The following is a 27,262-nucleotide window of genomic DNA, read 5'->3' on the forward strand; positions in this document are numbered from 1 at the left end:
CATCCTCCTCCTCGGCGTCCCCAGAGGGAGCCCCTGCGCTCCGCGGCCGGGCGGAGAGCACAGCTGGGCGCAGTAGTCCCGCGGCCGGCCCCAGCCGCTCCGCAACCCCTGCGACAGAAGGAGCAGAGGAAGGAGGAAAGAAGAGGAGGAGGAGGAGGGGAAAGAGGAAGAAGAAGGCAGCAGTCCGCCTGTAGCTGGGCAGGCACGTGTGCGCGCAACCCTCGACGGCCTCCCTCCAGCATGTTGCGCAGAGGCAGAGCGGCTGCCAGGAGCTGAGCGGGGTGGAGCGGAGCGCAGGGCAGAGCAGAGCGAGGAGCGGCTCGTCGGGGAGCTCCGTGCTCCCGTCACGTCCCACGCACACCATGGGCGTCCGCAGCCCCCTGTCCGCCGCCGGGCCCCGCGGGGCCGCTGTCCTGGTGCTGCTGCTGCTGCTGCTGGGGCGCGTCGCCCTCTGTTTCGCCGTGGAGGAGAAGAAAGGTAACGGGCGGTGCGGGTCTCCAGCGGCGCTGCCGGGTGTGAGCCTTGGTGCTGCGGGGAGCGTCGGAGGGAAAGTCCCGGCTTCGTCCCTTAAGAGAAAGGGGAAAAAAAAACGGGAGAGAAAGATGGGAAAACAAACCTACAGCAGCGATCGCGCAGCTCTGACTTCCTGATTCTAAGCTTATTTTCTTTTGGAGGGAGGGGGGAGGAGGTGGAGGAAATAAAAGGGAATAAACCTTCGCGCGTCTCATCGTTTGTGCTTCTCCCCTCTCGAGGCTTTTTTTTTTTCCTTCTCTCCTTTCCACTCCGCCCCCCGTGCTCTTTCCGCGGTGTCCCGAGCTCCCTCACCGCCCGGCTTTACCCCGTGCTGGCCGCCGGCCCCGTCCTGCTGCCCCGCGGAGCTCGGGGAGATGGCACCGAGCACGGCAGGGCTCGCCGGGCAGCCTCGGCCGGCCCGCCGCCTCGGGCCGGACACCTCAGCTCATTCCGCTCCAAAAAGATGAATGCATGTTTATACGTGTGCACACACCTGGGTAGGGCGTGTAGGGGAAGATGGGAAACTTCTTGCGGGTTCTGGTTCTCCGGTTATCAAAGCAGAGAGCGTTCCGTGCTCTCTCTTTGCCCCGCGCGATGCTGTCACCCTCGCTGAGCGCCCGGCAGCCGTGCGTGGGAACGGCGGGGGGTGGCCGCGAGGCTGTCTGCTTGGCTTCTGGGGCTTTGTTTTTTACACGTTTTTGAAAAACTGGTTTAAGGAGTGAGGAAACGTTTGTGTCGGGAGAGTTCCACCACTTTTTCTCCATGCGTGGTGATCTTTTCTGTGAATAGGCCCCGAGCGTTGTTCCAGGCAGAGTGCAGTTCTCTTTATCTTGGAAATCTGCCAGCAAGGGAAAAAATGCAGATTTGTTGTATTTTCTTTCTACAGAAAAAGAGGAAAAAGAATTAGTGGTGTTTAGAAGAGCTGGTGTGTGGCTGAAAACAGCTGAACCCATCTTTTTGTAACTGAGGGCAATAAAACCATCTTGAAAGGGAGCAGCAGCTCCCCGTTCTGAGGAACTAGTTGCACAACCTCAAAGCGGCGAAGAGGCTCCCTTGTTCCAGAAATCAAGTTCATACCTGTTGCTGATGTAATGTAGGCAGCTCTTCTTTCCCAGGTTTCTGATCTTTTTCTTTTCTTGTTTCTCCTCACCCTTTGAAAGTGACGCAGAGTAGAGCTGGCTCCATCTCCTGCATTTCTGTTAAGTCCTTTGAAATGCAACTCCCAGGTGCACGTACCCTGTAGAATCTGTAAAATGTGAGGATAAACACATTGTTGCCTTCTTTAAAGCGCTTAATTCTGTGTCTCATGAATTTATGAGGGTGCTGTTTATTTGAGGATTATTAAGTGATCAACAGCTACGTGATAAATCCAACAGACATTATTGTCAGCATTCTGTTAGTGAGTAACTGTTCATGTGAGGAGGACTAGGGTCAGAAGAGGGAAAGGCAGAATAACTTCTTCAAGAATCAATTCTTTGGACTTTATTTGTTTTCCTCCGCATTTGAGGATGAATGAGAAAAGAAGGTGGGTACAGAATAAAGCAGCATCTGGGAATCACGAGATGCTGATTTAGGCAAAAGCCCATCGCCTTGGGACCCCATGGCATCTGAATTTCCCATTTTCCAGTTCTGAAAGCAAATGTACTGCCATAAACATTGCAACACTCGTGTCTTATGATAAAATTCTGTTGCTTCTAGATGTCCAAATGGCATGTGCATTTGTACTTCTTAGTATTTCAATCCAGTTAGTACTATCCCCCAAAAGTATGTAGGCAAACCTTTTTGTTACAAGAAGGTCAGAATCAACCTATAATGGGCGATGTCATAGTTTGATGGAAATTAAAATATAATTGTATATTTTACCAGAAGTTTAGGAAGATCTTTTCAAATTGGGATGAGACAAAACTTTTTTGTTTGAGTGACTATAGTTGTGAAAATGAAAAACAAAACAAAACCCAATAGTTATGCATAATCCAACACCAAACAGCGTTGTTGGATACTGAAGAACATTCTCAGGAATCAATACCTCCCTCTCTCTCAACCCACCTTCTCTAATAATTGATCCAGATTAAAAACAGAAGAAGTTATCTGGATTTACACTTATATTTGCTGGATGGCCTGTTAGGTGGCACCTGGTACAATTCCTTTGACAGCAGGCATGCCACTTCCTGCAGCATGCTTTTGACTGATGTCCATTTTGTGTCTCAGTGCTTAGTGACACTGCATTTATGCAAACTGCTTTTTGTTGCTTTATTGGCTCTATATGGCTAGTTTTGATCTGTACTTTTGCAGCCTTTGTGGGATGGGAACAAGGACTGTGCACATTAACCCACGGGGCAGCATACTGCAGAAGGTCTCTGCAGTGCCCTCCCATGTACCTTATGCTTCGTATCGCTTTCTGCGGAACGGGGAAATTAGGCTCCTTTAGGATGCTGTAGTTGTTTTTTTGTTGTTGTTTTTTTTTTCTTTTTGTTGTTGTTGCTTTGTTTTTTTTCTTCTTTTTTTTGCCTTTGGAAACTATAACAAATTTGTGAAACGCTGGAGATGATTTTTCAGATATAGTTCAATGTGGTGAAATAAAGCAATTAAATAAGTCTTCAGTATAAACCTGTTCTTACTCCTTTGCCTCAATGTGTGAACGATTAAGAAAAAAATCCAAAGCCTATTGTTAAGGGCAATTGGTGATAAGCAAAGAAGGGAAGGCAAAGTGACAGCAGTCATTCCCTTAATTCAGACAACTTGCAAATACAGTGAATGTGCAAAATGCTGTGAAAGAGTTTGGTGTCTCAACAGAATGCATATATGTTCACATATGTACATGTGAACAAACTGCGTGCAGAAGTGATAGTAGTAAATAATGTATTATTGCTTGCGTCAAGAGAGTATGAAGAGATTTCCAGATAAATGAGAAATGAAGAGCAATGCCCTGAAGACTACAGTCAGAGTAGTACATTATAATTCATTTGTTAATTTATAGAGACTTTCAGGGAGTGTAACACAATGTCATTGTGTTCCTCAGGGCTGACTTTTTCATTTGGGTATCCATATATCACTGAAATCAGTAGGATATACGAGCTTTAGCAGTGAGATAGCTGACTGGCCAAACCAGTTCCTTCTGAAGGCATCCTTATCTTCCTTCAGTACAAACTACATTAGCTTTAGCAGCTGTTCAGAATTAAGCCTACCAAAAGGTTTACTTCATCTTAGGGAGGATGACTGTCTTCCCTGAATGCACTAATATCCATACTTACAAAGCAAAACCCCTAGATCAGTCCAAGTTTCAGTAACGTGTGCATCAGAGGGTACAGTCAAACTGTGGTTCTAAGTGTTGCATCCAATAAAAAACTAACATACATTAAGAACCTAGCAGTCAGTATGTCATGTTCTACTTGTGTCAAATCCAGTGTTCCAGACTGTATTGCTGAAGTGCTTTGTGGTTGTGCTTTGTGCCAAATTGCTTTGCCTTGGAGGGCATTGCTCTGAGAAGCCAGGGCTGGCCATACTCACCAAATCATCCTCTGACTGGTCTACACAAGAGGAGAACTTGTTGGGGTGACCCACTGACAGACGAGCTGGAAAGGCCTCATTTTCAAAAAGTGACCTGCTATCAAGAGTAGTTGTTATTTTGGAAGAGCGTTAGTTGCACTGTCTTTTATCATTCTTCAAATACCACCCTGTTACGCTGCTTTCCTGGAGCAGGGGAAATGTGATCGCCTTGGCTGGGGCTCAGCTAGTACAGAATTGCACCCAATCTAATTAGGATTTTGCTAGTTTTAACAGAAGCAGGAAGTGATTGGAAAGAGAGCAGGGCTTTCATTTGCTCTTCATTAGAGGCACATTCTGACTTTTCCTTTCTTGAATTTGCCATGCAGAAACTGTGGAAAGTGTGCAGCCTCTGATACATGCTCAAGCAGTAATTATTGCTGTGCTAAGGATCATCACCTGACCCACTCTCACCTAAAGGTCAGCTTGAGCAACGTGCCTTGCTGTAAGCATGTTTTGAGAAGTGAGTGCACAGTTTGCCTCTCTGAGTCCTACAAAGCGCTTCATCCAGCACCTGGGTGCAGTGGTGGCTGAGTGGGACCATTGCTTTGCCCGGGCTATGTGATACTTGGGGGAAAGCATGATGGGATCAAGCAAAACAGCCCTTGCCTTGGGGATACACGCTCCCAGTTAGACTGATGTGTGCTGGCACACCAGCTCTGGCTGAGAGGGTGACTCACCGGAGGTCCTTCTGCCCCTGTTGCCTGCTTGTCCCTGCCGGGTAGTAATTGGCTTTAGCCAACGGATTTAGCAGCTTTAGCAGGGGTAGAAAGCACTTAGGTTCAGCAGAGACCGCAAGGATGATCTGAGGGCTGGAGCACCTTTCTTGTTGAGACAGGCTCAGGGAGCTGGGCTTGTTCAGTCTGGAGAAGGAAAGGCTCTGGGGGAGACCTTACAGTAGCCTTCCAGTATCTAACATGACCTGCAGGAAAACTGGGGAAGGACTCTTTATCAGGGAGTGTAGTGACAGGACAAGGGATTATGGTTTTAACTAAAAGAGGGGAGATTTAGCTTAGGTATGTGAAAGAAATTCTTCTCTATGAGGATGGTGAGGCACTGGAACAGGTTGCCCAGAGAAGCTGTGGATACCTCATCCCCGAAGGTGTTACCAAGGCCAGGTTGGATGGTGCCCTGAGCAGCCTGATGTAGTGGGAGGGATTCCTGTCCATAGCAGAGGGAATGGAAATAGATAGTTGCTTGAACCCAAGTCACTCTATAGTGTGGTATGGTCCTAGGATAATTCTGCTTTGCTGGGAGTTAATGGTGCTTGGGATGTGAACCCACCAGTTGATGTTTCCTGTGGACTTGGGCAGTTGTTGTTCAGCTTGATACAGTGCATGCTACCCCTTTTGTGTGTGAAAAAATTTGACTTCCTTCTATGCATCCAGGAACACTATGTTAGTCAGCAGAGGATGAGATCTACTACAGTTCCTGCCCGTTTTGGCTTTCACTGTGTTACTTCTGGCTTCCCATGGCATCAAACTGGACTGTAACACTCCTTTATTTAGGGCTGAATTCTGCTGACCTAATTGTATTGAGTAATAATGTACTTTTTTTTCAGAAGTTATAGTTACAGAGGACTTGGCATGAATATGGGCAGCAGAAGTTATTTATAAAAGAAATGTGGAAAGAAAGTGTTTTTTTTTGCTGTTCAGAGAGGTTGTACAAAACGAATGTCTATTTCTGCTGAAGCAAGATTGTTGTTTATTAAGAAAGCTGTGACTACTATGCCTTATTAGTTTGGCCCATGTGGAGCATATTTATATGTAGGTGTGGGTCTTGTGCACTCTGTATTTAATTAGTAATGTTATTAAGTGTTGTTCACAAGGAAAAAGCATGAGAAATTCTTGTTACTTTTCCTCAAACAAACTTTGTGATGACCAAACTTTCTGAAATACGCTTGCTACCACATTTTGAAGTTTTAATGCGAAGTGTGTTTTGCCTACTGACAAATCAGTGCAAGGCAGATGCGAGTTTCCTCTGCCTTCCAGTGTGCTTTCTTCAACCCACACATCTGTGTACGTGAAAGTAAACATCTACATGTTCACATGCATGTCTCACTGTTTGAGTGCATCAAACCATGGGAGGATTCTGTTTGTTTCGGTGGTTGAAGGAGGAAAACAAACAAACAAACAAAGAATGACTTCCAGTCAAAGTGAAACATATTAGGGTGGTTCTAGTAAAGTGAAAAAAAAGAAAAATGAAAGAAAAAAAAAAAAAAGGAAATAAAAACAGAGCACTGACTATCTAAAAAAAGGCAGATCTAGGCTAATTTGGAAGATTTGTTTGACCTGAAACCATTTTATTTTTTCAAGTTGGGTAAAAAGGAAAATCAAATGCTATTTGTAATGAAAAATTGCCAGTTTATTCTGAAAATAGCAGAGCACTGCTTAATTTTCTTAAATTTGTCTCCCACTCAGTTTCTGGGCCATGGCATATTTGCTGCATTTGGCTCAAATTAATGAACTAACTTCAGTTTTTGCTTCAGAAAAACTAAGGTGGGATGAATTGCTATTTGTGTAAAGTTGAGAAGCTCTGCTCCAGTTTATCTGAAGGTAAAATAGAGAGACAAATGTTTGTCATGGCTTTTCCATTTTCACTGAGAATTAATAATGAAGGATCTTGGTTTCCATCACCTGTGCTGGGTATGCATGGTGCATACACTGAACCGTGCTGTCCTTTGGCCAGGGCTGATACACCTGGGACACCAGTCCCAGTGTGGACTGGGGCTTTGGGCAGCAGAGCAAGGGCTGCCATGCAGAGGCTGTACCCCAAGGGCTGGTGGTGCTGCCAGGCTGGTTAAAGGCCCTCTGCTGCATGCACCTGCTGCTCTGTGGTTCCAACATGCAGCGAAGGTGCTGTGCTCCTCGCCACCCAGCCATGCCCTCTGGCGCCTGTGGAAACTGCAGCTCTGCCATCCCACTCCATCCCAAGCCTTGCACAATAAAAATAACACAGTACATGCAAGGACTGTTTTGCCAGAATATCTCTTTCCAGGCTGCTGGGGTCCAGAGCAGGGTGATGCTGGGCGAGATGTTTTCCAGGAAATATGGAAAGAAGGAGGAGTGGATATAAAACAGACGTTTCAATGACAGAAAAGTAGTGCTTTAGCTCGGGTTTGTGCAGTAAAAAAGTTATCATTTGTGGGAACTGTTTTTTTTTTGTTTTGTTTTGTGTTTTTTTTTCATTCTGTAATCCAAATAGTGGCATAATCCTTAATTTCTCATCACCAAACTCAGTTACACATATGAAGATAACCAGGGTAGCCCTAGAAATTGGCTATTCTTGGCACTGGCGCGCTGTGAATTTGCACTTCTCTTGGTAGGAAAAGTATTATTTTATCTACTGGGAGCCATGGAACCAGGGCCACGGAGACTTTGGCTGCCTGAGGTAGAACAGTTGGCTACTGGCTAAGTTGCTTGTTGGGATCTTGGCCTCTCCTCCTTTGTGCTAGCCAACAACAGTCATAGCCTGCAGTTTGAGGTAACCGGCTTCCCATTTGAGGGCTGATTTGCGAGCTTGGAAATGATGTCTAGCAAAGGGCATTGTTTTGTCCCATTCCTGAAGGTCATTCTCTGCATCCTCCCTGGCAGTTCTATGTCCATGTGGGATGCTGGCCGTAGCGTGTCTGGTGGTTCACTTGGGACATGGTGACTTCAATGGTATGTGTCTGGCTTGGCTTCTTATTTTCTGCTTGCGACAGGCCTCTCGTTCCACCACATTGGGGAAACTGCAGCAGCTGCTAGAGTAACAGCTGTATGAGGCAGTGGCTGCAATCAAGGTGGGCTGCAAGTGGGTATTGCTTTGTGAGATATGAACTGCTTCTGAAATCGCTTCTACCTAGCTGCAGAACAGTATTAGTGGCAGTTTCGTATTCCCAATGCCTGACTGAAGAAAAAAAAAAACAACAAAGAACTACAGCTACTTCTGACTGGGGATTTGTATTCAAACATTCAAACTTGTCTCCACCACTTAAGATCAGATAACTTATGTGTGCTTCTGAAAGATGAATCTGATTTGAATCTAAGGTAGTAAACAATTCATTTTCAGAACTGTGTACTTACATTCTGCAAACGATTGTTATGGCTGCATGTTATTGTTCCCTATTGCTAAGAAATTCCCTGATCTGGGAAATACCGATGCACATAATTTATTTGTTTTCTTATTGAAATTCTTAGGTTCAAAATGCGTTTGTAGAACAGCCCTGCTTTCTGAAGTTCACCTGGGAGGCAAGGCTTAGGAGGGAGGCATGGTTCAAGGAGGAAGCCCATTCTAGCTGCTGGGTCAGTTATTTTAACAATGCTTTCAGCAAAGATGCAAGAGGCTGTTTGTGTAAATCAGTAACTGGTTCCCATGATTCAGATTATATCACTTGTTCAGGTCATTTGAATAAATAAATAACTTCTAGTAAATGAAACAACTTCTGCAATTAGGATGGCATGCTGCATACTTCATGCTGTTTGTTGTGTGGCTTTCAGTAGATACAATTAAGTTGGGTTATACTTGGAATGCTAGGTGGCATTTCATCACGAGCCACTTAACCAAAGCTTACATTAAAATGAGATATAGATTTGTTTTGTATGGGTGGCATTGTGCTGCATCTTCAACGCTTGCGTTCTCTGCAAGCAGACACTTAATGGGGAATTGATTTCTCTTGCCAAGTGCACCTTGAAAGTAGTATTTTAAAAACATATTGTTACTTACTTTTATAAGTATGCCATGTACAAAGTAATGATGATAAACTGAAGAAAATTTATCACGTGCTATCCATGGCAATAAGCAGCTTTGGCTGATGGTGCTCTTTGGAGATGCAGTGGATGGGTAAGAATTGAGGGCTTCCTGACAAAATCAGCAACTGCTGGTTCTCCTGCCTGAGGGCCTTGGCACTGGACTTTGCACAAACTGTGACTTTGGAAGCTGAAAAAAAAATCCTCCATTTCCTTTAATCATTATGAACAAGAGGCTGTAATAGAAGCAGACATGACTAATATTTGACGAGCTTGCTTCTAATGCATTAAATCCAGAGGTACAGAGATCATCTATCTGTATCCTCATATCTGGGCACATGAGAGCAGGAATCTCTCCCTTCTTCCACAGAAAAAGAGGGTAAGGAAGATGTCCTGAAGTCCTGGTTGAAACTACCTTTTCAGAAATTATTTCTCCTTCCACATGGAAGTTTTCTCATCTGTGCAGTCTTGGTTGTTTTTTTTCCCCCTCCATTTTTATTACAACTTATTTCTCATGGATGGAAACATGATATTCACAGTTGTTTAAGAAGGATTCCATTTGTTTTGCTGCTCTTCAGATGAGTTTTGTACAAAGCCCTGCCTTTTGCTTTTTCCTGTTTAAAAACAAGCAGAAAAACCCAAGTGTAAAAAAAAAAAACAACAATTAAACCAGAGCAAGGCAAACCAATTATTTTTTTAAATAAGAATTTTTAATCAGCATAATTCTGACAGAGCTGACCATAATTTAGACTTCTGTGTCTGCAGATGAACGTGGGTTTTGCAGCAAGGAGTGGTGTGTATGGTCTTTGTGCATGGCATAACTCACTTTTGCTGAAAGTGGGAAGTGGCAGAAGTGGGACTTTGTTCTCAGCCACCCTGAGGCAGAAAGGTGACTGCACTAGAAACAAGTTGTCACACAGTTTAGGAACAGTCCCATCTCCCCTTCATCATGTGCCGTGCCAGGTCTTTCCCCATGGACACATGCTGTAGGCTTAGATCCAGAAAGGATGTATTTCCCTCTTCAGATTCAGTGTTTGAATCCTGACTGGTATCTGGTTGGCCCCAATGGGGCCATTCCTATTGAGGCATGATAGCTGATAGTACATTGATCATCATTACAAGTGGAAGAGCTAGTGTTTGTCTTTCTAATGAAAATCTCTCTTACTAGTCATTATTTACTTGGGCTTACTGAGGACAGAACATGGGCTGTTGTTTGAAGTTTCCCTTGCAGAGCTGTGGAAAACAAACATTAGTATTGAGCCAGTGTATTTGTGCAACAGGCTGTGGGAGGTGCAAGGCTGGATCAGTTTGCTGCTTGCCATGGCTGCATTGGCCAGGTAGATGTTGGTCCCATTATCTCTTCCCCAGAGTTAAGAGCAGGAGTTCAGTCCTCTAGAGCAGAAGCAGCAGTAAGTCCTTTTCCACAGATGTAGAAAAAGGAAAATGTTGTTTGTGCTTGTGCCAAGTGCTTGGCTTCTGGTCTTCACTACTCAGAACAAGGGATAAACAGTGAAGTTACAGTAGTTACTGTCTGTCAGAGCAAATGTGATGCTTCCCTTTGGTGATTCCTAATTTGATAACTTGGAATGAAGTTAAATGATGTAGGAGATTGAAGTCAAAACTTTTGCATCTTCAGTGATCCTGGTAAGACCTCATCATTTCATAGAACGTCCATGTTGAGATATGAGTCTAATTACTACACTAGTTTGATATTTTTCCTTTGTCTTGGGTTCAGAAGGGGTTTTCATTTATATGCTTTCTCATTTCCATTTGATCTTCAAAAAGTAGTTGTGTTGAACAAAGATACTGGCAGCCTGTTTCCTTTCTGATAAGCTCAGTGAGGTGCTCATGCTAATGATTTCTTTTAATAGTTATTATTTCAGGGCTTTTTGTATTCTTTTTTTTGTCTCCTTAATGTGGTAGATGCCATTGGAAGCGTCATTTTATCATAGTTGTCCATGGCAATTAACTAAACTGGCAGCATCTTTTCTGAAGTTTTTGTTCCTCAGTGTGCACGATGCTCCCAGCAGTGTGTGCTTCCTGACATTTATGATATTTCTCAAGCAGAAAAAAGATAGCATAGAGTTTTTTTCCAAATGAAAGTCTTTTTGACTTGAACAGCAGCAGTCTGTCTTGCATCAATGAGCAAGGTTTTCAGTGAATTAAGACTAAAAATAGCTAATTAACAAGTTCTCTGTTTCTTTTGTGTCTGGTCATTAGTTACTATGGCCCACATTAACTCATAGTATAACAGCGTCAAAGATGCTAATGCAGGAGGAGAATTCTTTGGGGTTCTGCAGAGAAATACTCTGTTACCTATTTCCCAGAAATACGTCCTTATATCATGAGTATGTGTGCTTGTATGCTCAGCTCGTGTCGGTATTTTTTACTCACAGCTTATCTGACGAAGGGGAAAATCTAAATTAGTCACTGACACTTGAAAAGGGACTTGGCCTGTTTTCTCCTCCTTTAACATACCAACTGGATCCTGACTATAAAGCTAAACTCAAATGCTGTTTCAAAGACAAGGATCATTTCAAAAACAGCAAACATAACACTTTAGTAAACAGACTAGTTATAATAGGCAAGACTAGAAAATGGATTGTTCCATGGATCAGTGCTGTACTGTTAAGAATGATGGTATCTTAGTGGCAATCTCACTGTTGGACTTAATGGCCCGCAAACATTGATAAAAGCTTTTGTAAAATTGTCACCAATGATTCCATCCATTGTTAGATTGCCAATGAACTTCCTCAGACGCTGAATAAATTGCTACTATCAATTATGTTTTTGTAATTATAAAATAAGTCTTTTGTTTTGGAAGTATAATAACTCGCATAAGGAAAAAACAAATTCTGTCAGCTTAAAATTAATTGATCACATTGCTGTAAATGCCCAAAGCTCTTTCAACTGTATAGGGCTGGTGTAGCTTTTCATCTGAAGCTGTACACCCATGAATTTCCTCTGCCAAATACTCTGTGTCAGCAGAAATGAGAAATGTCATTGCCTGTTTTGGCTGAAATGGAAAACAGAATTTTGAATTTTATAATAATTCTGTTCTGTTGTTTCTGTGTAATTTTAGCATGGTACTAGAATGTGAACATTGAAAAGGCAAGAGAGATTGCTTTCCCAGCCTTTAATACGCCAGTGTGAAAAAAAAAATTCAGAAACGCTTAGATTTTTATCTACAATTACATGCTGTGTCAACGTATGGTCCTTTTGATTTTGATTTTTTTTTTTTTTCCACACAGCTACTAAATTCTTCAGCTCCATTTTTTTCCTCCCTTAATCCCTTCCATGTGATTGGTGAAATGACTTGTTATCAGCCCCAGCCTGATACAGAGCGGACTGTAATCCGGAGCAGGAAGAGAAGGAAGTTCTCTTGCAAGAAAGTAAATAGCACAGGGTATTTAACAGTGCATTAAGCAATGTAGCAGTTAGACTATCCTCATAATATAGAGATGAGAGCAGGAAAATGCTCTGTATGTCATTAGGTTAGCCAAGCAGTGAAATGTCCTGGCATTGATAGTGTTCAGCGTATCTCATGCACTGGCATTGGTAATGCAAAATGGAGTAATGCAAAATGCAAAACACATGGAGGAGCTGCCTGGGAGCTTTCCAGTTGCAGCACGGAATGAAAAGGAGCAGTTGCCTTACCTGATTTTTTTTTTTTTTTTTTTTTTTTTTAGTTCAGTTTTTATACTCTAGGGAAGAGAAGTAATGTGCCTACTGCTGAATAGACCCAGGATCTGTTCTCTTAGTGCTATTCCGTATTCCGTTTGCTTGATTTTCTTTAGGAGATGGCAGTGGGCCATGTATTCCAAGGGAATATGTTATACAGCCCAACTCATGCAGTTTTGTGCATCTAATAATGGCATTGGCTGGCACATTAGCTGTGATGAAGCCACTTTCTCCATCCCCACCTTCCTCATGTGTTTGCATGTGTTTGGAAGAGGGCGGTATGGTGAGATTCAAGGATGGCCTTGAAGATTTTGGTTTTCTTACTCAGGAATGCGCAAGTTCAAAGAAAGGCACTGCAGCTATATGCGGGGTGGGGGGGTGGATTGCAAGAGGTGGAATTATGGAGAACTGGAGGAAAAAGAAAATCTTGCTTCTGTTACAGCTCTGTTACAGTAACACTGTAGCAGAAGCATGTCTTTTCAACTGGTACTTAATCTGGCAAACCTTAGGTGTAATATTCCTTTGAAGTCTATGGATATTTTGCCTGCCAGGACTGCAGGATCAGGATTTTTTATTACTTTATTTGCCTAAGAAAACTCTTCTCATCTACTTAAAGGGGAAAGCTGATACAAAATACCAGACTATGTATTACGAAGGCTATGCCAAAAAAGTAATTTGTCTGAAACAGAAGGTGAGATTATAAATTATAGTCACATCACAAGGCATTGTGGTGTCAGAATTAAAACTTTAAATGTGAATTTTGATTGGCTGTGCTTAAAAATAAGTCTAGTAATCTGGTAATTGTCACTTCACTTTCTTTTCCTAAAAAATTATTCCTAGACATTCTGTTGGATGGAATTGAAATTGATGAATTCCTTAGGATGTGTACAGTGATGTGTCTTCACTATGGATTTCTGCCAGCTGACATGATGGTTCTACGACTGCAGAGAAAAGGAGATATCTCAAAACTTGCTGGAGTTAACCTGGTTGAGTCGAATGGCATTTTGCTCACATACTGAATGTGCTGGACTCAAAACTTCTAAATGTCAGATCTTGCAACTAATTGTATGTGTATACATGTATTACACATGTATGTCTATATATAAAAGAAAAAGAATTATTTACTGTAGTCCTGAGACAATATGTTAATATGGCATTCTTAGTTTTTACAGGCCTCTGGCACTCATACTTCCTAGGAACAAATAGAACAAGCTGCAGCAACTGTTATGCCACACAGTACCTAAGCAGCTCCTGTCTATATGGTGTACATTAGACAGACTTTTAAACCGCACACAATTAAAGCAAAAGTAAGAGCTTAGCACTCACTGAATGCTGTGGCCATAGGAGAGCATGAGTTGGTTCTGAAGCTGAGAAAAGGTCTTCATGGAAATAGTTAGCAATAGCTGTGATTTAGCAAGCTACTTTGGCGAAGGCATCACTTCGTTTGTATGCACAATCCATTTGAAATCAGTGGAGTTGTACATAGTCATTGAGCCTGTACAGGATTAGGAGCCTCGTCTTACTGGGGGCAAAAAGTAGATTATTTAAGGGAGCAATAATTTTTAGAAGCTGAAGGAGGGACGCTTTAAATCATGACTGATGAGGGCAGCTACTTGCCATTTCTTGATAATGAGCCTCTGAGGATTGTTTGTAAATTTAATTTCAATAAGTGGAAGCATCAGAAGCTGCTGGAAATTTTGATTTATGGATGTGAATTTTGGGCAAGATTTCATGTTACGTGTGTACACTGCCTGTGTCTGAAAACAAGAAAACGTTGTCAAGCTGTGTAACAAAGTTTTGCTGTCTATTAAAACTTAGAGATTTGAAGTAACACATTCTAAATGTTTCTATACAGTGCAGTGCAAATAGGAGAAACAAAATAGTGGTAAAGACTGAACTAGTCTGGACTCAGCGAGACTCTACTTTATCACTGATAGTAGCATCAGATTAGCATCCTATTTAGGAGTTTCGCTGTTACTCACTCAGCTATGGTACAGGAAGACTTTCTGTGCAACGAATTTACTATATTTCATTGTATTCTTAAACCTTATTCTTACCTCTTAGAGCTGAGTGTGTGTATTAATAGATATATGCATTTAGAAAAAGTGTATGGGGATTATGAAGAATTTATTATGCTCAGTAGCACTATGTTTTCATGAAGATTGGCTGCTGTTCTCTTGTTGTTTTTTTTTCTCTCAAAGCTGTGCTTTTATCAGATTATATAAAACTGAAGCATATATGCAGTTTTGTGAAATAGAAAAATGCTACTTATATATGCTTCATAATTGGTGCCTTTCCCTGTTCTTTTGGAGTAATTGCTGATCTGCATCTTTATTCTTTGAAAGTGCTCTGAAATAAACATACACTGAAAGAAATTATGCATAGATGCTAATTCATATATTTGTAAATATGAGTTCTGTTTGTCACAGCCTGAATTTCAGTCTCCTCCATTAATGGTAACCTGTGTGCTGTTAGTAGCTGAGAGATAAATGATGCAGAAGGCTGGAAGGAGCAGCTTCCCTACTGGTGTCTTTTCTGTGTGACTGTTCTTGTTTTCCCTGGTCTGCTCCTGAGAGCATTTAAGACCATGCATTAGGACGGTGCCATTGGGGCTTACCTCCTTTTTCTCCCATGAAAGCCATTAGTTAAATAACTTGGGAGAGAGCATTGCAGAAGTCTGCCTCTGCTGCAGCTGGATGTTCAGAGCTGAGCCCAAATCCTGATGTAGTGAGGATATGGTTAAAATACCTGCGAACATTTGGATATATTGATGAGAAGCAGCAAGTTTTGTGTGAACTGTGCTGGTCTTGGAGGCAGCCATCCTAGACTGAACCATGTAGGTGTGAACACTGAAAGATGACTTTTGGATGCTTTCTGTAGCTCTACTTTTCACATCTTCACTGTGATATAAGCTCTAGTTCCTGTGTGATACTCCTGCCCTAATTTGCATTTTGATCTTCACAGATACTCTCCCTTGACAAGCATCTATTATTGCCACGTGTACATTAGGGCAGTAGAGCACATTTACACTTGATAACAATGCTAGCCTCATTATGTTTGAGCAAATGCCAAAAGCACTTTAGAGTTCACTTAAGTTAAAGGCAGTGACAGTGGCTGTATTCTAGGATTGGACGCTTTGCACAGGGTGCCTTTGTGGTGCTACCCGGAGGATAAGGACAGGTGAGCAAGGTAGAGCAAAGGTACCCTCAGAAGTCCTTTTGGAAACATTATTTAGGCCTCATACTAATGCACCAGAGACCTGCTGCACATACATGATTTTCCATGTGTTTTCCAGAACTGTACTAGGGGAACAGATTTTTGTGAAGGTGTTCAGATACTTGATATATATCATCATATAGCCTGAATCATGACAAAAATAGAAGTACTTTTGTAGTCAAAAGTAGAACTTTTAAAAGACGTTTTCTTGTTAGTGCTTTGAATGCTCTATAACAATACTTAGGCAAGCAGTAAATTATCTCAAAAATGTATGTGCACCTAATAAAAAATGCAGCCTGTGTCTGATTTCTAATTAATCACTGTGATAAACTCAGTGTTATGCAAGGAATGCTTTCCAGCAATAGTAGGATTTAAAGAGTTGTTTTATATGTATATTAAGGATGCTTTTGGAGGCCAAGAGACAGAAGAGCTTAGAAGTCTGATGATTATTTATCTGGAGGGAGTTCCTGGTGTCACAGGAACTGAGCCTGCACTCTGTAGTTGTTTAACCACATGGGGAATGTGTTTGGTAGTCTGCTCACAGAGACACTGAGGGACACTGTGCCTTTATAAGTATCAGCATTCTGCTCTCTGTGGGCTTTGGAAGCACAGATTGGTAGTATAATGAAACTTGAATTCCTGGTGAAGGTTTAGAAAGAAAAGAACTGAAATACATCAGGACACCAATAAATTCTCATCTGTATTCACTGCAGTGAAGCCCAGAGAGGCAGTGAACCTTAGGTTGATTAATGAAAGCTAGAAAGCTGCACTGGGGAGTAGGAAATATCGGGTGTTGTAGAAAAATGGAGCTTTTGCATTCTGTCCTGCCTTTTGAACTCAAAATTAGCAAACTTCTGAAATTGAAAATTAAAGGCAGTGAAATTATTCCAGTATGTGAGGTTAAGTGTCTTGCAAAGGGTGATAGCTAGGGTTTATGTCTGGACGCCATGTTTTCTCTGCAGCTTGCAGCGTTTGCACAAACTGAAAGTGAATGAGGAAGCTTCCCAACACTTAGAAGGTTTTATTTATAATGTTTGTTGCTCCTTGTTTAAAAGGCATATCTGTACTTGTTTCCTGATCTTATATGATGTGGTATGCTAAAATACAAAACTTGCTTTAGCTGTAGGGGGAGATGAACACTATAGGCTTCTGAAAGTGGTCTGAGCAAGGAAGACTTCAGTTTGATTGGGGGGAAGTAGTTTCTTTCAGATGGAGGAATAGCAAACGTTCACCTGTGCAGCCAGCAATTGCACGGGCAACTGTTATCTAAAGCTAACAGCACCTTTATGTGCATGGGCATGGGCTGGGAGAGTGAAGGTATCCGCAATGCTGTGTTATGAAAACATGAGGTCACATTCTGCCCTCAGGTAAACTTCATAGCTCATGAGGCAATGAGCTAGCACACCTTTACCTGAAAGTAGACCTGGGTCCTGAGCAGCCAGGAGAAACATTGTGCCAAGCAGGATTTAAGTCTTTCAGGTTTACTCTCCATCTGTGCTGCCCAGCATAACGCTTCTGGCAAGAGAAATATTGCTTGTCCTGGATGAATCATATGGAGAAGTTCTATGCAGTACTCTTCACATTATTTTCCTGTGTTTTGGGTATTTATTTCAGGTCACAGTAAAACTGCAGTAACAAAATTTGCAGAGAAATTATAATTGATCTGTCCCAGTTAAAATGGAATTTTGGTTTAGAGTTTAGAAATGTTTAAGTGGTAGAAGTACAGCCAGGAAAAAATACAGCAAGTTAAAAGGTGGCCTGAATTCAGGTATCAAATTGTCAAGTCTCTTCAGATTTTATGGAGGAGTAAGTTGTTTTTTTTTTAATCTTGTGTTTGGGAGTGGGGTTGTATTTATAGGGATCAGAATAATGCATTTCCCATGAGATTGTCAAAAGAGGATTATAAAAATCAGGATCTGTGTATTATAACTGTACTGTCATATAGATTTAATGCAGCTTAAACCCCTACCCAAGAAGTTGTACATAAAAAAGAAATTACATGCTGCAGATTTTCCTCCTGGCACTTGCTTGTTCCTGGGAGCATGCTCTTTGTCCTCAGCTTGTTGCTGGATGGGTTGAGCCTCCACAATGAGCTGGGAGCTCGTGTTTGGGTTTGGTGGAATTCTCTGCACCAAGACTCACTTTGGCCAGTGCTTTGGCAGCAGCTCCTTTCACTAAGATCCTTTTAATTTGTCCATCGTAGCATGTTTTGCTAAAGTTTGTCAGGGTTTGTGAGTTGTGGATCAATAGAAAACCAAAGGGGGTAAAGAGAAAGAAGAAAATCAATTAAGCTTTGAACTATATGCTGCCTAAAACCTGCCATTAGTAATGACTGCATTTAAGAAACTATTTTATTAGCTCACGGCTTTGGGATATTTTGCTCTAATTAATGCTGAGAATTAACCTGCACTGTTTTCTTCAGCGTTAACAATCCTTCTGTTGAATATAAATAAGATTTTTGCTGCAGCTCAAAATCAAGTCTAATATTGGTTTATATATAGAGTATTTATGATGCACCTGCATGGACTGGTGGATTCTGTTTTGGAAGGTTTGGGGGAGCTATATTTGTATTATTTTTTTTTTTAATTTTATTTTAATCGATGCAACTTTCTGTGGCCATGATAACTGGTGGGACACTGCATCTTCCTTCCCACTTTTTTTAAAGCAGCTCGTGCTGCAGAGGCTTAGTGCTTCATAGCTTATTTTCATGAAGAGAGAATTAGATCCTTTTTTATACTTGCAAAAATTTCTGAACAATATTTTGCTTGCAGATCATACCTAATTTATGAAGACGAAAGCGCCTTGTTAGGAGAACCCAGCCCTACGATGTCTGGAGAGCCTGTAAAAGGTGATAAACTGCTTTTGCAGCCACTTAATGTGCTACCTGGATATTTGCAGAGTGGCAGGATTGAGCCCTAAAGGAGGTGGAGACTTCTTGGTGGCAATGAAAAGGAAAACCAGTCTTGGGTGTGTTGTTTGTTTTCTTTTCCAAGCCAAGATAGGCTTATTCCTTTGCACAACTGCTTGCACATTGCCCTCACCTGAAGTTTTCAGAAGGATGATAACATACCTGTACCTGTAGAGCTGCAAGTAGCTCATGTTGAAGCCACTTTCCTGCAGTGCTGGGAAGCAGATCTTAGGCTTGCGTTCTCCCATGCAGCAGGGTGGGTTGGTGTTCCACCCCCCTCACATGCAGGTATGTAGAGTGCACACAGCCTTTCCTTAGGATGAGAATGTGAGAGGAGCTGCACATGACAGCTCTCGTGCACATAATTTGATTACAAAAGGGAATTTTTAATTGGTAATTTTGTAATTTCTCATTTGGGACAGGCAAGACAGAATTCCCTTAACCTTCAAAGCATTTTGAAAATGAATGATGAAGAAAATATTTGGTTTTCAAGATTCATTTTGTGTCTTGGTCCTAAGCATCACTTTATTGGCAATTTAAATCCATTAGAAGGCAAACAAAACTACATGGATTGTGATATAGGCAGTAGGTCCACATCTAAATTTGAAGTGTAATCATTCACAAACATTTACTTGACTAGGATTGCTAGTGGCATTAAGTGGATAGTTAAAGACTTAATGACACCCTCCAAACAAATTGTTTTATTTCTATAATGTATTGATCAGACTGTGAGGCCTGCAATTGAATATTTTTTCTAATCATTGATTCTAGAAAGCCTTTTGGGTACTGGCATTGGTTCATCTGTTCTGTTTTCCAGCCCAGTTAATATACAGCTGTTTTGGCAGGGCATGTGGCTGGTTGCCATCAAAGCATAGCCAGATCCTACAGCATGCTTAGGGTTTCTTGTGAAATGCAGCAAATGCTTGCTAACGTGCTTTCCTGATCTTTGTGGCAGGGAGAAATGTTGGCAGTTGGTTGAGAAATCTGCCTGATGCAAGGGGAAGATCCATTGGCCCTGGAACCTACGTGGCCCTGAATATGTCTTTGGTGAATCCAGTCACTAGAAGGTGACTGTGGTGAGGTCTGAGGAGGGAGCACAAACTGTAACACTAAGTTTTCCATCTTGAATTTTTCTGCAGTTGACCTTTAGTCACTTGTTCTAAGTGTGAGGAGAGCAAAGATCATATAAGTACCTGTTTTCCAAATGTCTGTGCCTGAATGAAAACTTGGTGCACAGAGATCTAAAATGCAAATGGTTATAAAAGTAGCCAGTTTGAGGTTTGGTAATGAACTAAATTGCTGGAGGCTTTGGAATGAAGTTCGTGGAAGCTCACTTTTTATGTCACTTAATAGCAGTTCAATGGGAGAGATTTTTGGCACAGGCCAGTCACTCCCTTCTTTTACTTGGGATTGGCTACTTAATGCTTCTGATCCTCTGCTCCTACCAGACAAATGTCTGCAGCACCCACTGGCAGTGGCTGAGGCCTCGGGCTGTTGGGTGAGCATCTCCAACTACAGACCTAGCAACCTGAACAAAGGCAAGCAAAGCTTTCACACCTTGCTGTTTGTAGTCTCTCATCCCACTGTGAATTAATTTAATTAAAAAGGCAGCTGGTAAAACCAACAACACACTGAACTTGGCATTGCATCTCTTATGCAAGTCTGAGACTCATAAAAGAGGCTTGGGTGCAGGGTGAAGCACCTTCAATGAGAGCCCCTGGCTACTGCCCAGGTTGCAGCAGCCTGCTTGCCAAACAGGACTTCTGCAAAATATAGCAGAGCTGAGAGACTGAGGAACAGCAGCGGATGGGAGTGGAGATAGTCTGACCTGCTGGCTGCCCTCTTGGAGCAACACACACCCAAAATGTAGACTAGGAGCCCTTCTCCTCCTGGGATCAACTTGAGTTGTCAGATAGCATCATTTGAGGTGTCACCCAGCAGACAAGAAGTTGAATATACATTTAAGTACATCAGTCTGGTTTTAGGGAAACCTATCACAGAATCCTAGAATGGCCTGGGTTGAAAAGGACCACAACGCTCATTCAGTTCCAACCCCCTGCTGTGTGCAGGTCACCAACCAGCAGCCCAGGCTGCCCAGAGCCACATCCAGCCTGGCCTTGAATGCCTGCAGGGATGGGGCATCCACAGCCTCCTTGGGCAACCTGTTCCAGTGCCTCACCACCCTCTGGGTGAAAAACTTCCTCCTCATATCCAACCTAAACCTCCCCTGTCTCAGTCTAAAACCATTCCCCTTGTCCCATCACCATCCACTCTCACAAACAGCCGTTCCCCCTCCTGTTTATTTGCTCCCTTCAAGTACTGGAAAACCACAATGAGGTCTCCCCGCAGCCTTCTCTTCTCCAAGCTGAACAAGCCCAGTTCCCTCAACCTTTCCTCACAGCAGAGCTGCTCCAGCCCTCTGCTCATCTCAGTGCCCTCCTCTGCCCCAGACCTGGATGCAGTACTGCAGATGGGGTGTCACAAGAGCCGAGCAGAGAGGAACAATCATCTCCATCCCTGCTGGCCACTGCTTTTTTCATGCAGCCCAGAACATTGTTGAAATCCTGATGAGGGGGCATCCAGATTGAAGGCTGAAGGGTTTGATGTTCCCCAGTTGGATTCACATAACCAAAGCTGCTTCTGCAGACAGCAGACTGCTCCTGTAGTCTGCTGTTTTGTTTATCCCTAAAGATGATAAAAGAAGTTGTGCTTCTGGATTAGGTGTAATGCTGTGTCCTGAGTTATCTGTCTGCTTGTTGATAAGGTGTTCCCATACCTCTTATTTTGCAGGAGCAGGAGGGAAAGTTTGGGGAATCCTTATAAAGAGATGGGAAAGTTATTGGGGTTTCAGCGTATCTGTAAACAAGTAGGTTTCTATAATCTTGTTTCTCCCTTTGGAAAGCTTGTCATGACATCATGTAGGAGCCCCACCTAAGAAGGAAGAACTTACTGCCTTTGATTTCTGAAAACATGCAATGGGTCAGTACGTTTGGGTAGTTGACTTTAGGACTGGTAGAGATGTTGTTTCTTTAAAATCCTAAATTAAAGAGTAACTTTTATTTTTCTTTCTAAGCAGTGCAATTTGGCAGTTTCTAGAATTTCAGAGAGGCAGCCAAATTACTTTTGGCTTTGCCACCATTTAAGCATTAGCAGATTCTCTGTGCTATATACTGGGGAGATTTGGGAGGAGAAAGGAGCTGAGGAGTTATGTGCATGTACCGACACATGCATGCACGCTTATTTAGTAGCTTCTAGGAAGTATTCGGCCTGAAATCTCAAGTCAGTGTTCGGGGTCCCACACATTACTGCAAAACAGTTTTGTTGCAGGACAGTATTCTACAAAATGTATTGAAATGGTAGCTGCATGTAACTCATATCATGCTTAGTATTTGTTAGTGTTGAATTGTGCATCTTCCTGTGTCTAGTCCAAAGGGCTCTTGTGGTTCTTGCCCCAGGAACTTGGCTTTTTTCCTCTGAAATCTTGAAGTTCACATACTGATCCAGCATCTGGTGATAGTCACAGAACTGAGCCCTCATCTGCATGCCAGTTCACATGAGCATGATGTTAATTACTGAGACCTAGCCTGAAACTGAGCTTTTCACTGCACGTTTCTGTGGACCCAAGCAACTTGTGAGCTTTATTTAAGCTAATGGATATGAAAGGAGTGCTGAGCATGACTGGGGAAGGGGAAGTGGGGATGGTTTCAGGGCTGCACACATCTGTTATCTCCATGGAGTAGAGCAGCGGGGGCTTTTTGGCACCTCAGATCTTTTTCAGTTCAGTTGCTCAGTACCAGCTTTTGTTTTGTACATTACTGTAGTTTCGCATTTCACTCTTGAGTTATTCACTGCCTGGGCCAGAAATTAGAAGTTTGGAGAAGATACTGAGCCATCCATGAGTAGTTAAAGAAAGATCTGATGCATACTTGCGTCAGCAGTGATTAGCTGTGTGTTCAAACCAAGCAGACGAATGCTGCGTGGCACGTCCACCACACACTGGGGCTGCCCATTAAAACAACCGGCACGAGTCACATCCTTGGGCAGATCACAAGCTGTTACCTGAAAGAATAAACCAGACAAAAAAAGTCTGAGTGCTTCCAGTGGCTGAAAGATGTGGTAAATTACAGAACATGTTTAAAACAGAGTGAAAATATACGAAGAATTACAAATCCAGAGCACTATTGCTAGTTACCCAGTTCCGCTAGTCTAAGGTTACATTCTCACATGGAAAGTAAGAGACTCTCCTTAGTCTGCATGTTCTGCAATAACATTTTATCAGCAGGCAAACTCTCATTTAATACACCCCATTGGCTGCATTTAGGCTGCCAATTTTTGAGTGGAAACATTGTATTAACTTGGCTGTTCCCTACAGGATGTTACTCTTGGAAAAATACAACGAAGTGAACAATCCCCAGATCAGCATTTTTCATTTAGGGCAGGCCATAACTTACAGTGCAGCGTGGATCTGTGCTTGCGCAGAGAATTCCCAGTTTCTATATTGGCCCAAAGAAATGATTTGTTTCCTTACTTAAATGTACACGGTGGTTTTGGTCTACTTTTCCTTTGCATTTCAGTAGAGCACGTTGCATGTATGGATGTAATGACTCATTAGCTGCTGTGTAGTTCCAGATTGCACATCAGTCTTAGGGACACACCTTATCTTCTTCACGTGAGTTATGTGTACTTTCCAGTGCAAAACCTAGTGTATGTTTGTATCCCGTCGTACATCAGATACCAATCTGCAGGAACTCCTTTGAGGTGAAGATTTACAAAGGAAGGGAAAAGAAGTTTTTAAAACACTAAAAAAAACCTAGCACCAGTTTGGTTTTCTCTCAGGACTCTCTAATTAAGAAAGCTGTCTCCTTGCACTCCAGAAATTTCATACTAGTACCATTTATAACTGTTGATTTAACTGGATAGAGGCAGTATAATGGTTTAATTTTCGGTTTTGGAAGCTTTAAGGAAGCAATGTCCTGAACATCTGTGAAAAGAGTAGAAAACTTTCCTATTATCATAAACAACAACAACAAAATAGAACCTTTTTCACCTGCAAAATTTTGTCTAACATATGTAATTTATCCCATCCTAATAAGTACAATCCTCTGAGTAACTGATCCTGTTTGTTTATATATCAATTCAGCATGGTAAATGAAAACGCAGTTCAAGCTATTCACATCGACATTTTCTCTTTAATGGAGAGTATGAAGATATTAAATAGAAGCATGATGGAAAAAAGTCAAAAATAAACTGGGCTGGTCTGAGAGTAGTGCCTCTTATTTTACTATGTTGTCCTCCAACATCAGAGTGGTATTGGTCATATGGCAATACAGGTTGAACCTTCCCAACAATATTCCATTACATTTTGCTGCTGTGTGACAGATGACAGCAGAAGGGCACTCTATGAGAATGGCATCTGACATAGGAGTGCATATGAAGGGAAGGTGTGTCATTGAATTCCTCCATACAGGAAGAATGGCACCTGTTCATCAATGCTTGCTGAATGTTTATGGAGACCAAGCAGTGGGTGTAAGCACGGTGAGGTGGGTGGTGCATTTCAGCAGTAACAACAGTGGGTTACTTCTAGTCGTGCAGATTCTTAAGAGTGCAGCACGCAGGTTCTTGCTCATTGCTGATGAAAATGCAGAACTAATGGTGGTTACAATGTTGAAATAGTGTTACTGTGCTCTTTGTATCTTTGCATCATCCAATTTCCATGAAAATAAATAGGAGGTGCTACTTTCAGTGCAAGTACCCAACAAAAAAGACAAATCACTAGTGTCCATGGAGATGTGGATTTTGGTGCATTTATGTCTGGAAATGCTTGCACATGTATTTCATATTTTCATGTCTGCTAAATAGGAGCCTTGCTTCTTTAAAAGCATTTGTCTTTTTTTTTTTTTTTTTTTTTTTTTTTTTTTTGAGTTGCTTTAGTGTAATTCAGACACTACTGACATAAGTGAATTCATACTATGGAGAAGAGAGCTATGCCAGTGCCAGTAGTTCTGAAAATGCCAGTCTTGGATATGCAGCCTGTAGATATTTCTTTATGATAAATAAATAAATAAATAATATAATTTTTTCCACCTGAAATCTTTCCTTCCAAGGGGAGCATTTTATGGAGGCTAGGTGGGAAATACACATTCCTTAAAAACGTATATGGGGAAAAGGGGATGGATGCAGTCTGTGTTAGCTTTGTTTGTTCCCATCAGCTCCAGTATGGCCTCTCTTTCATATTCAGTTTAATTTGACTTAATAATCCATTTCAAAAGAGAGCAATTATATGAAAGGTCTGCACTTGGTGCCAGAATCTTTGAAGCCAACCATAAAACTCCATTCCCAGAGGATGAAATTTAATTTTTGAGAAGGCCTAAAATTTCTATTACGTAAACAAAGTAATTAGATTATTTTACTAAATGACTATATTAATAATTATATTAACTGCCTGCACTGGCTCTACACCCACTGATTTTTACATTATTATGTAGTGAGTACTCAGCACCTGGAGAACAGGATGGAAACAAAGCCACCAGATCACTTTTTTTTCCCTGAGATTATTTTAAGAAGAAGAAAGCATGTCTGTCCTGCACCATTGCTTTAGTTCAAGAAGCATCAGTAGGATGAGCCTAACCACTAGAATTTCATGTGTCAACATTGCCAGTTCTTGGCCTCTGCAGGCACCTTTGTATGGGCACATAGATGAATGTGGTTTCTGGCATTCTGGCAGGCATTGGATATGTGCAGGGGAGTGCAGAATGAAAAGATCTGAGAAACTGTGTGAAGAGAGCCATGGAGAACACCAGGAAGTCATGACACTTTAATTATTGCTCTGTTCTTGTGCCATTTGAGTGAAAGAACCTTGTGGTGGTTTTCTTTTTCTTTTTCTTTTCTTTTTTTTTTTTTTTTGCTTTCTCCAAGACTGGGTTCTTCATTCCAAATTTGTTATTAAGAGTCAGCATATTTGATGTCTTCGTGGGTGGGCTCATAAAAACCATTCTCACTTCATATTCTTTGCATAATGAAGAGTAAAGAGTAAAAATACCTCTGGGGCATCGTAATAATTGAAACTTAATTCCCAGCTATCTAAGCATATTACTGTCTTAAAAGGCAGGGCCAGAAACTGAAGGGAATGTCCAAGGACTTCATGCATATTTGGAGGGAGAGAAAACATAGCAGAACAAAAAACAGTTCCTAGACTTTACAATTCTTTTTAATCCAGTCTTCTCAGTGTTTCTTCAAAACATAGTGTAAGCTGCTAGATTAAATAAGGAAAAGCAGCATACAAAATATTGATTTTGAATCTCAACCTTACCACTCACTGACGAGGAAGTAGATGTTTCTGTGCAATCGCCTCTGTTGAAATGCACTTTTGGCTCTGTGGAGCTGAGAAGGTGTGTTTCTGTACTTCAGAGGTAGAGGTGCAGTGATCTGAACGGCACACAAGCAGATCTCACCTTGTTAAGCATGTGGGCTATTCACAGTTATGCTATGCAAAATTGTTCTTGCCTCTTAAAGATACGTGCGATTACTGAGTGAAGATAAGGTTGGTTACAAGCTGTGTGCCCTGTTGTTGACAGTCAGCCTGACTTAAGCCTGCTTTGCTAAGACAGAGTAGGAAGTTGGTGAAGAGGCAATGATGTAACTAAATGGAAGGTAGGTCCTACTGGCTCCTTTTCATCTGAAAGTTATCTCTATTTTTCACCTACAAAAAAACAGGTATGTTGTTTTGATCAGTCATTGAGTTCAAAACATAAACCTTGGCTGTAATAACATTTAAAAAATGAGAGGACAAAATTTTTCCCTCAGGCTACTTTGAGGATGCTGATTCATGATCTTTCAAACACACCATTATACAATTCAAAAGACCCTCCCAACATCTTAATACCAAACATTATTCTCTTGTTAGTAGAATGTGTATGCAAAATTGCACTACTTTCTTGAAAGACCCAATTTTGACCTTTTCATAACTTTTCTTTGCCAACAGAAGTACTTAATAAAATGGAAAATTTTCGTATATTTCTTTTAAAGAAATCTGCAGATTACCAGATCTGCATTTGTGGTATGAAACTGTGCCTCACTAAGCACTGTTAGAAGGAGGTCAAGTTCAGATACTTGCTTCTGAGTCAGGCTGGACTTGATGAAGCAGTGCTCTCCCATTCCCAGAGGGCTCTTGCTGAAGCATCAGATGTGTCAAAAGTGTCCTAACCTGACTTTGGGATGTCTTCAATCTCTTGTAGATAACATGACTGGATTCCATATGTTCATCTAAAGGAAGAGATTTCTGGGCCTTTTCCAACATTTCAAATTGGTAATTGGTACTCACTGGCAAATATTGTTAAACAATACTCATGGCAGCACTGCAGACTATTACATCCTTTCTGCATAAGATGCTCAGAGGTCTAGAGCTTAGGCCTTGGCTGGGGGAGTAAAACTACATATTCTGCTTTTGGAAGAGCAAAAGTTGTTGGTTTTTTTTAGGGTTTTTTTTTTTTGGGGGGGGGGGGGAGGGGTTGGGGGATGGTAGCAAGGAGGTTTCTTTGAGCAAGGGGTTAGTGTTCTTCCACAGGCAGCTGTGGTGGAATGTGGGTTCTTTGAGACTATTTCTCATAGTATCTGTATCAGCAGTGGGAGTTATCTTTAGATTTTTCAAATTTTCTGCCCTGGAGTCGTAGAATCC

General features: G+C 41.8%; 1 protein-coding gene across 2 annotated transcripts in view; it reads left to right on the top strand.

Moving 5' to 3' along the window:
* Positions 1-362: 362 nt before the first annotated feature.
* Positions 363-27,262, top strand: part of EGFR (epidermal growth factor receptor) — a gene marked incomplete at both ends in the record, with an annotated part of 143,668 nt that continues 116,768 nt past the window's right edge. For both annotated transcript variants that reach the window (XM_079538685.1, XM_079538686.1), the window contains one exon: positions 363-477. In XM_079538685.1, coding sequence (XP_079394811.1) covers positions 363-477 — 115 coding nt within the window. The remainder of the gene's footprint in view (positions 478-27,262) is intronic.

The sequence above is a fragment of the Tetrao urogallus genome, assembly GCF_951394365.1.
Source record: "Tetrao urogallus genome assembly, chromosome: 7".
Lineage (NCBI taxonomy): Eukaryota > Metazoa > Chordata > Aves > Galliformes > Phasianidae > Tetrao > Tetrao urogallus.